The sequence below is a fragment of the Sitodiplosis mosellana genome, unplaced genomic scaffold (genome assembly GCF_009176505.1).
Source record: "Sitodiplosis mosellana isolate CC-2019 unplaced genomic scaffold, AAFC_SMos_1.0 Smas_scaffold_5052, whole genome shotgun sequence".
NCBI lineage: Eukaryota > Metazoa > Arthropoda > Insecta > Diptera > Cecidomyiidae > Sitodiplosis > Sitodiplosis mosellana.
The window spans coordinates 1-11280 of record NW_022600294.1 but is presented as its reverse complement, the minus strand read 5'-3'; the positions used below and the strand labels follow the sequence as shown (position 1 = coordinate 11280).

At 35.2% G+C, this 11280-nt stretch overlaps 1 protein-coding gene across 1 annotated transcript; it reads left to right on the top strand.

The window, feature by feature from the left end:
* Positions 1-3928: 3928 nt before the first annotated feature.
* Positions 3929-11274, top strand: LOC129572470 (uncharacterized; the record flags this gene model as incomplete). Its single annotated transcript, XM_055452434.1, has 6 exons — positions 3929-4004; positions 4323-4391; positions 5011-5053; positions 6646-6699; positions 6762-6860; positions 11211-11274. Coding segments are annotated over exons 2-6 (314 nt in total), but the record flags the coding sequence as incomplete, so codon positions are not given.
* Positions 11275-11280: the final 6 nt, after the last annotated feature.

Sequence of the window (11280 nt, the reverse complement as noted above, 5' to 3'; positions counted from 1 at the left end):
ATTCACTACGGGCACTGTATACCCCAGAGCACGTACGGTGCACATGTGTTTACAAACACACATATCTCACATATGCAAACACATATTAACATGAAATTTTACTGGTGTATAGCAAAAGGTTCAAGCTATCGAATGGTAATACACTTATGTGGCTATTTTTTATTTTAGTACTTGTATTTACATTTGAAGTTCGCCTCGGGCACTGTATGCCCAGAGCACGGACTGAAGGTTAAATACTACTCATTCTTCAATGCAATGAATTACTTTTTCGCAGGCCCATGTCGTGGACTGCGTAAAAGTATTTGATTTGGCCCAAATTTTAAGACACCCCAAAAATATGATTTCTATCCGTTTTCGAGGCCGTAGAACACAAAAAATGGGTTTTAGAGCGATGTTTTGTGAGTCTGTTCCACGTCGTACGTTGTACGCAAATTTTTTAATGTAATTTGTTAACACGATAGCTCAACGACCAGTCGAGATAAATGAGATCTGGTGATGGCAAAAGTTTGGGCTTGTTTAGACTTAGAAACCATTAGATTTTCACCCACTTCAGATATAGCCTAGGATAACCAAGCCTATGGCCAACCTTTGAAAATCCCTGAAAATTCATACTTTTCTATGGAAGATACCTAAAATAGCCCCCCTACATGGTTTTCATCATATCAAACTGCTATTATTTCATCAAAATATTGAGAATTAGAGAGCAAGATTATATCATTTTCCCATGATTTCAGTATCAAATTCGAATTTGTAGGTGAAAATATTGAAAATTTCCGAAATGGTCACACTTTGCGTACAAAATCGGTCATAGCTCACAAACTAACCACCTTATAAAGATTATTGGCAACTATATATCACTTAATTTTTTATGAAGAATCGATTTCCAGTTCAATCGACCGTATCTGAAGTCTCAATGGGGTCAAAAATGCAATTGTTCGCGGTGATATTTTCAACTCGCAATATTTTTTCCACTTGGAATAGAATTTTTGTGCATAAAGCTTGCAAAACGCATACGATTCAGAAATTTCATCTCACAAACTCCAGTCTTTGTTATAAAATAACAGTGCTATTTGAATAACATAATATTTATTTCTCTACGGCTTTGGTATCATTTCTACATTTTCGTTCCAAATCCCTTGGAAAATACCACTTTTGTATGAAAGTTAAAAGAAACGTTTGAATTTATTTAATCCAACATTTGAGCATTTTTCCAAAAGCCGTGACGCGATAATTTCTAAATATCACTAGTTTTGAAGGGCATTTTAATATTAAGAAATAATTTTTTTATTTGTCAGTGGAACAATTACTGTATTTCCAGATAAAAGTCAACCTTAAATTTTTATTGAAACAAACCAACAAACTAATGTTTATTGAAATGAAATTTCAAAAAAAATCGATTCTCATTGAATAAAGATTCAAATAATAATATTAAAACATAATCAATTTGGTTGTTTATTATTTGGATTGATTGTGAAACAGATCACTGAATATAGAGAGTATTTGGATCCCACTGCGAAAAAGTTCGTCTTACTACGGTAAGACCATTTATTTACAATTACTTTTCCGCAAACTTTGTTTTTATGGAAAAGTATTGGTTTTACTAGCCAAAATTTCATGACTCCTTCACTTTCAAACCACAAAAACTCCACGAAAGACTTCAAGTAGTTCATATCTGTACACTAGGCAATGTAGATGGGATGAAATCCTATCGATCAAGACCTATCTGCCTCCAAAAATGTGTTGTTTACTATGAAAAATGTGCAAAATAGCGTTCGCGTCCGCGTACACGTTTTTTGTTAACACGCTATCTCAAAAAGTTTACGAGATAATTGCAAACTATAAAAGGACAAAAGTTTTGATATGTTGAGACTTAGGAACCATTAAAATTTGAGCCCATTCTGACGTGCATCTCGGGTACCTCCCCTAAGAAAACCCTCGAAAAAATGATACATTTGTGTAGGAAGTACTCAAAAAAGCAAAGGTCAAGGCAAACTGCAAATATTTTGCGAAAATAATGGGGGTCTGTGAATAATCAAATACTCACTTGCCCATAAATTTGGTACAAAAACGACATTTCTTGAAATTTTTGGAATTTTGTTCAAAAATGACACTTTTATATGGGAAATCGCTTTGTTTTTCTAGGGGTGAAAATCGTGTTTTTTACCTAAAAATGGTTTGGGCACAATAATGTGTTCATATGAAATGTTCAAGATACTCTAGAGAATCAAATGACACTTTGGGTAAAGCTGCCCTCTACCCATGTGACGCGAGGGAGGGTCAAAAAGTGAAAAAATAGCGAAAAATGACCAACATAACCCCAAAATAGGGTCAAAAACCCCTTTACCCCCCAAACCAATTACATTTTCGGATTGCTCGCAAAAAATTAGCCTCAGGCTATGAACACTTTTTTCCCGAAAAACCCTCCCTTCTGCCCTGAATTCGCCTTTGAAAGTTAAAAAATCTCACCCCAACATTTTCGACGCATTTTTCACCCCTTAAAACTCAAATGGGTAAATAGGTTATATCCGACGAAAGTTGCGCCTGATCCTATAGATTCCATTGGCACATAGTGTTGGCCCCCCATGTTGCCCCAGTTCGAAGGGCAGGGGTCAAAATGTGAAAAAGTACAAAACTACCCCAAAGTGGGTAAACCTCACCCCTCAGCCCCAGAATAATTGCATTTTTGGATTCCTCGTCGAAAATTAGCTATACCTCCCAAACATTAGTTTTTGATAAAACCCCTCACTTTGGCATAAATACATCTCTGAATGAACATTGGGAAAATTGATATTTTTCCATACATTTATATGGATTTTTTGCGTTTTGTAGGTTTTTCTCTCATAACTCGTACCCCATATGCGATGGAGCAGAACTTTGTTCAACAAAGTTTTAGATCTCGTTGAAACCTACAATTTTGCTGTAGATAGTCATCACTTATCTCTTATCAGTAAGGAGATAAGGACCGTGATAGCTCTTATCAATTATCACTGTTATCTCCTCCGGTATTTCATAGCTTCACTCTGAGTTGTAGTTGTTTCATAATTTGAATCACTACACGCAAGAAGGTGAAGTTTCATATAATTTTTATGAAGAAATTGTTCTTCAAAGAAAACATAAGACAACAACATATTTTTCAAAAGAAGGTTGGTGCTTAACTTCCCCTGACATTATGGCGCTGGAATTTATAATAGAATAACTTATTCTTTGTAACCGGTAGCTCTGAAAATTTCTTATTTCAATCACTGGGTCAAATGTAAACATAAATGTCCATGTTTTTTTGAAAATTGAAAAATATCGGCCCTAAAAAGAAACATATCTGATTTTAGTTGAGAAATATCGACCGGAATAGAGCAAAGTATGACGAATTGGAAAAGTATCGGCCCTAAATAGAAACATATCTGATTTTAGTAGAGCAAAGTATGACTAATTCGGAATATTTTTAGGACCAAATTAGACTGTATTCCGATCAAATTAGACTGTTATCTGTACGTTTCAGAAAAATATCTGTACAAATCGGACTCCATTGGTACATTTTAGACGATTTATTTCTGACATTATTGGAAAAAATATCTGTTCAATTCAGATAAAATCTATGACATTTTTAGAATCTGATCAGATTGGATTTTTTTCTAACCATTTCGGTAAAAAACCCTGCCCAAATCGGAATGTAATATCGGGCATAATTTCAATTTATTTCTTCCCAATTTAGAATAATGTCCGGCCAAAATAGAAAATATCTGCCCAATTGGATTTATCCACTTTTGCTCGCAACTTCATTTGTTTCTTTTTTGCTTTAAGTTTTTTTTCATTTCATTTTACGGCAAAGATTTCAGAAGTTCTTTTTTCATTCTATGGGCGTCTTATGATGTGGAACGCAAAATTATCGACACGTGCACAGGTGGAATTGTAGTCCCACCAATTGTTTGCCATTGTTTTCTTGAAAAATGTGTGCGATAATATTTTTTTCATGATCCAATTGGATTATTTTTCAAACCATATTGAAGGTAGTGAAGGACTGAATGTAAACATCTAGCATTTTCGATGCGATTCATATGATGTGGAGCGCAAAATTATCGACACGTGCACAGGTGGAATTGTAATTCCATCAATTGTTTGACATTGTATTCTTGAAAAATGTGTGCGATAATATTTTGTGAGCTTCAATTGGAATTGTCTTTGTATGTGGATTGAATTATATCATTAATGTATTGCTGACGTGACCATACTTGAAAAGTATATAAGAAGATGCGCTCGATTCGTTTGTCAATCAAACAGTTCGTCAATTTTCTTCAATTGACACGTTCACAGTACACTTTTGATAGTTCGAAGCTGGAAAAATGCTGGGTCAAAGATCTTTCACACTGCTGCTCGTTGGCTTGGTGGTATCGGAGGTGAGACGACAAAAATTTTGGATCGAATCTTTTTCGTTTGAATCTTTTTGTCGACAATTTGTGATAATTTTTTCGAAACTCATTTCATTAATGAAAAAATGTCCATTTTAAAGTTTTTCAATTGAAAAACATCTTCCACTGCAAAAATCGAATGAAAAACAATCGGCTAATGTCCAAATTTTTCTGATCAAATTAGGTTTGTTTCTGATCAAATTAATAAAAAAAGTTTCTGATCATTTTCGAAATTTGAGGATCAAAATTAAATGAGCCAAATGAAAAACAGTTGAAAACCATTACGCCCATTCCACACGAAATCAATCAAAATTCACATGGGTTCTCAGAATTGGCTGAAACTTTGCACGAATGTTGGGTTTGACAAAAAACTCAGAACGCCAAAATTTCAGCCCGGTATCTATTACTGGTGGGTCCGTACAGATCGTCGAAAAATCGATTTTTTCGAAAATGGCGTTCTGAGTTTTTTGTCAAACCCAACATTCGTGCAAAGTTTCAGCCAATTCTGAGAACCCATGTGAATTTTGATTGATTTCGTGTGGAATGGGCGATTACAGTCTCATCCATTGTTCCATTCCAATTTAATCACTTTGTTTTATTTCCACAGTTCCTGATCGTGGATGTGAGTGGAGCACCATCTGGGGGAAACGGTAAGATTGAAGCTCCATTTCTTTATCAAGTTTCACTCACACAGCACACTGCGCAGGGTTCAATTTTTCCCATCCGCTCGATAGAGCCTCCATCGATTGAATTGAAAGAGTTTTTCAAAAGAGACTCTTTCAAAAGAATCTTTGCGAAAATTTTCAATATTCTGCTACAAATTACGGCTGTAAACTATATTCATATGATTGGTTTTGATTTATATTGGGTGTAGAAATAAGTTTTAAAGGATTTTTTTATGAAAAGATACATTTATTTCAAAATAAAATGAATGAGTACATTAACCAATGTATTGGCCATCGTTAGCTATGACCCCTAGCCATCTACCGGGCAACTTGTGGATTCCTCGTTTGAAGAAGTCCTCGTCTTTTGAGGTTATGTAGTCATCAACCCATTTTCGCACTTCTTCAACATTTCGAAAGCGTACTTCGGACAGGGCCATTTGCATCGAACGGAAAAGGTAGTAGTCAGAAGGAGCAAGGTCTGCAGAGTTCGCGGGCTGACCAAGCCGGTCCCGTCCGAAGCCGTCCTTAGAAATATTTGATTTGTTCTATGAAATGTCACTGATCCATTTTTCGCGAAAAAACGACTTTTTTGTGTCATGGGTCAAATTTTTGTGGTTCTGCTGTCAATAATTGATATGTGCCGATTGATTATTATTAGGAACGAGTAATTCTATTATTTTGATAAATTTACGCCACCCCTTCCCCCCCTCCAGCCCCCAAAAATGAAAAAAATGCATTTTTTAGTGATGAACTTACAGCACCCTCTATAGTGACAAGGAGCAGCGATCTAAGAATGGTTTTTTCTGCTTGACTCTATCGAGAATGGTTCAATCTTCATTATTAGTGCACACTTGATGCAAGGATATCCGCTTTTTCTTCGAATTATAGAAGAAAAGCAAAACTTCCCTGAAATGCTGTTTATTTGGCACGTATGTTGACATGATTGAAGGCGAAAAAAATTATGTTGTTTACACTTTGGCAATTTGACACATACTGAAAAGTAGTGTCACTTGACGTAGCTTGAACGTGAATATAGTTACAGTATGGCCAGATGCGATATAATACAAGTTCCGCCATCTGGCAAAAATCCTTTAAAACTTATTTCTACACCCAATATTTTAATACTATTAAGAAAAAAATTGATTTGTTTTAAATTTTATTAAAATAATTGATTTCGTTTGATCCATATTTTGACAATCGTCGTACAATGATTTGTGACATTTCACCATACACTGCAACTTCATGCCATACTTGACATTTATACGATTGTCAAAATGATCGTTTTAATGAAATCAATAATTTCAATAAAATTTAATACAAATAAATTTTTTTAGTTTTTTTTTCTTCATAGTATTAAAATATAAATCAAAACCAATCATTTGAATATAGTTTACAGCCGTAATTTGTAGCAGAATATTGAAAATTTTCGCAAAGATTCTCTTTTGAAAAACTCTTTCGATTCAATCTATGGAGGCTCTATCGAGCGGATAAGAAAATTTAAACCTTGACACTGCGTCACTGTACGCAACATTTTCTTTCGATTCACTTCACTGATCTTCTATTTTATTAACTTTTAGTAAACGAAAAAGACATATATGGAAAGGCAGCTTTGCATGACGCTGCTCAGACTGGTAATTTCAAGTATTTGTGTTTTTAAAAAATGCTTTGTTCAATCTACTTCTTTATTTTTCAGGTAATGTGAAGGAAGCTCAAGAACTCATCGACGATGGAGCTGAGGTTAATATTGAAAATAATTCCAAGGATACACCTCTTCATTTGGCTGCTTTCAATGGTAATGTTGAATATTGATTTTCATTGAATAAACGATTGATTTTTTCATCGTAAAGTTCAAAACAAATTTTGGACCGATCCTTCTTAGACTACGTTTTGACGGGAAATTCGAAAATGCAATCGTTTCTGGTCAAAAAGTAGGTGCACTGCCATGATTTGGGGAGTTGTGGTGTGATTGTGCGATTTTTTCACCCTTTTTCGTCAATATTACCTCCCTACACAGTCAAAAATAAATGTCTACATTTAGGCGGAATTTCGACTGGTATGGCCCAGTCCTATATTTTGCCTAGCAAACGGAGTTTCAGACGAAATACCGACTAGATTATAAGCGGAATTTCGCCTGTAGCTCGAGGTACTAGCAGAAATATCGGCTGAATGAGTCTTTAGCTGAAAAAACACCCAGATGTAGACTTTTATTTTTTGCTGTGTAATGCCAATTCTGTGCCATATAAGTGAAACCTGTTATATTACTTTTCCGTACACACCATGTCAAGGGAAAGTATAGGAATTGGTCCCGAAAACTTTTTTCGCAAAATTAGCTTAGATCATCATAAAAACTCATGAAATGCGTAGAAAACCACTTTTTGAGACACTTTTCCGTTCGTGTGCCGTCGTCGTCGTCGTCGTCGTCGTCGTCGTCGTCGTCGTCGTCGTCGTCGTCGTCGTCGTTGTCGTCGTTGTCGTCGTTGTCGTTGTCGTTGGTGTTTGTTAACACGATAACTCAAAAAATAATTGAGATAATCGAAATCTGGAAATGCCAAAAGTTTTGTATCTAAAAAACTTAGTTTAAGTTCGAAGATGAGCCATTTTCGATTTGATCCTAAGGTCCTTGCCCTAAGAAAAACCTCAAAAAATTGACACTTTTGTATGGTAGGTACCTGCAAATCGTGTCCGATTGGCTTCAAACATTCTGGGAATTCATTTTTTGAGAGAAAAATAAGATTCTGACATTTTGAAACCAATCGGAATCGATTTACGGGTACCTAAAATTACCGATTTGTGAACAATTTTGTATGGGAGATACCCGTTAATCGATTCTGATTGGCATCAAACTTTCTGAGGTTTCATTTTTTGGAGAAAAAATAAGATTCTGCAAGTTTCATGTTGATCGCATTTGCGGAAGTTTGATTTTTTGTCCTCAATTTTTGTCGAAATTTTCTTGGAAAAAATTGAGGGCCAAAAACCAAACTTCTGCAAATGCGATCAACATGAAACTTTCAGAATCTTATTTTTTCTCCAAAAAATGAAACCTCAGAAAGTTTAAAGCCAATGAGAATCGGTTTACGGGTACCTCTCATACAAAATTGCCGAAGTTTAAGTTAAAGTGACCGATTTTTCACTTTATTTTCATTATTATATTTTCACGGTTCTGGGATTAAATTCCCAAAAAAAAAATCCCAATCAACAAAATTCCCAATCCAAAATTCCCAAAAAAATTCCCAAAAAAAAATTCCCAAAAAAAAATTCCCAAAGACCAAATTCCCAATCAACAAAATTCATTCATGTAATTCTTTTTATTCTTGGAAAAAATTGAGGGCCCAAAACCAAACTTCTGCAAATGCGATCAACATGAAACGTTCAGAATCTTATTTGTTTCTCCAAAAATGAAACTTCTGAAAGTTTAAAGCCAATGAGAATCAGTTTCCGGGTACCTCTCATACAAAATTGTCGAAGTTTTAGTTAAAGTGACCGATTTTTCACTTTATTTTCATTATTATATTTTCACTGCCTTTATTTCAAGAAAATTCACAAAAAATAACTAAAGTACCAACAGACAACGCAGGCCAACGGTACGGAAAAGTTCGGGATTACCAATGTAATTCTTTTTATCTATATATATAAAACTGAATGTGTGTCTGTGTGTTTGTAGCCAGTTATCTCTCCTATTTTTAATACATGGATTTATTGTTATGCTTTCCGTTTGATTTCGCGCGGCCTCAAGAAGGATCTTATTAATGCAGTTTTGATTTTCGAATTGAATTTTCAAACGTTTGAAGGAAATTTTTTTAAATTGTTCTTCGATACAACGTACATTAATGTGGATTGATGCCAATGAAATATTATATGTGTTTTATTGTAAAAGAGATTTTATTTCATGTAAAAATGAATAAAATGAAAAAATTCATAATTCGCGTCAGGACAAACAATACATGAGTGAAATTTGTTTTGAATGAAAGAGATTTAAAAGGAGGAAAAGACACACGTAGATTGTTTCAAGATAAAGTAGCTTGGAGAATTGTGTAAGCTTGAATCACTGATTTAAAAACGACCAGACACAGAAAGGTATTGATGGTTTTTAAATGTTCATTGTTGTTCACGTCACGACAATGTACTCATTTTGAAATGAAGAAAATGTATTGTTTTCTCCAATGCGAGAAAAAATTATGCGGTGAAACAGAAAATGGCTTATCAATCGTTTTTTGGACTCTTCATACAGTAAATAGAACATTGGAGCTCACAAATGCCGTGCTGCGATAAAAGCCTATATAAACAATGTTATTATATTTGATAATATTTGACTCGATGTCAATGACGATGTGGCAGCGCCACCTATAGAGATTCCTTATTAAAATAAGTGGAACTATTGAGTGCGTGCACCATATCGCACGTAAATTTTCAATATGGCAGCGCCCATAGAATTGAAAAGTTAACCGATTTCGTAGTCACAAATTATCGCTGTACGACAAATGCTTCGATAGAGGAATTGAGTTTTGGCAAAATGTAAGGCAATCTCCAAAAACATCGCCTAAACTGTAACCTTCCAGTCCAACAGTATGCAGGTTTCATGCTTACTTTCAAAGTTCAAGGGCAGAAATAATATGAGGACTACGAAAGATGTTTGACGAACATAATGAGTTGGTTAAATTGTTCAAGACATCTTAAGATTAAATGCCTTCTGATAACTACCAAGTGATCATTCGTTCATCAACTACCAATGTGACTTTGGGTGAACATGATAGCGCCGGAGCCGAGCGAAGCGAGGACTCAAGTGCCAAATAAAACTAGAGACCAGGTGCTACATTATAGAAACACACCGCATCTGCGCTGGTGCCTTAGAAGCAGTTAAAAATGATTGAATACTTACAGGAGCACGATTTTTTGAACTATCGACCTCAATTTGAGACAGAAGAGGCGGTTTTATGTAGTTGGAATGTTCGACGCGTACCTAGGATTTTTGCGAGCTTTCCGAATATTATCCCTGTTATTGCTGTAAAATATTGATTTTTGGTAATTTTTCGAATTTTTTAGTCTACCCTGCCCTTCCAAAGGGAAAGGAAGCCCCAACAATTGGTATTTTTCGATTCTCTAGAGTGTCTGCTGAGCCAATGAGAAAAATGACTAGAATGACGTTTGGTTTGGCGCCATCTGCAAGGTGGAAGTATTTTGCAATACAAATACGTTCTATTGTTGCTGTCATTGGTTGCTGTCATTGATAGTTGGCAGTATATTTATAAAGAAGTTTCATAGTTCAGCGTGTACCGTCGAGATGTCGCTTAAATATAGCATAAACATGTGCTCCATATAAAAACATAGGCAAATTTTATCATTGGCTGAGCATTCCATCAGAACACATTACCAGCGTCAAACCACCTATTCGGTGTGAAAAAAAAATTATATAGTCGAAAAACCATGAAAAATGGCAAATCTTGACCTCCCAGAACTTTATTCTGAAAAAAAGTAGGAAGTAGTAATTTCTCTCCGGTAAATTCGCTTCGGTGGGCCGACTTTTAAGCAAGAAAAACCATTTTTTCTTCCATATCTATCTGACTTTTTTCAATTTTTATACTTTGAACCCACTTTTCTGAGCCTGAATGGGCCCGGATGGGGTGGTCGTCGAAGAATTTTTTGTTGCCCCATCTATTATCCAATTTTTTGACTTTGCGAGTTTTTGGTCATAGCAAGTTTATACACCAAGTTTGAGCGAAATCGGAGAGGTCAAATCCACTTTTTGTTATACTTGGTGTGGAATCGTCGATAACACGATTGTGTTGTATTTAAAATGCTCACGGTTCGGTTTTTGTCATTTGGTCTTTAATCAAGGAAAGTAAAAAAGCAAATGATTAGTGCGAGTATGCTCGTATGCAGCGATACCGGTTGCTGCTTGGTCAGCCAAATTGGTCAAACGCTGGTATGCCCTGCCGTGAGCGATTCGCACACGTCATTCATACAACAAATTGTATATCATTTTACAACAATTAATCATTTATGTTACAACAATTGCTGTGCTCCGGAATGGTGTCCATATACGGTTCTACACCTTAAAAATGCTGTCAATGAGATTTTATGAGTTTATTTTTCACTAAATAAAAGATTGATTTGATCTTATTTATCGGTCAAAATTATTTTTCAGATCAAAAGAATGTCGCTGAACTTCTACTCAGTAAAGGAGCTAATTATGAAATGAAAAATAATTTGTTAAA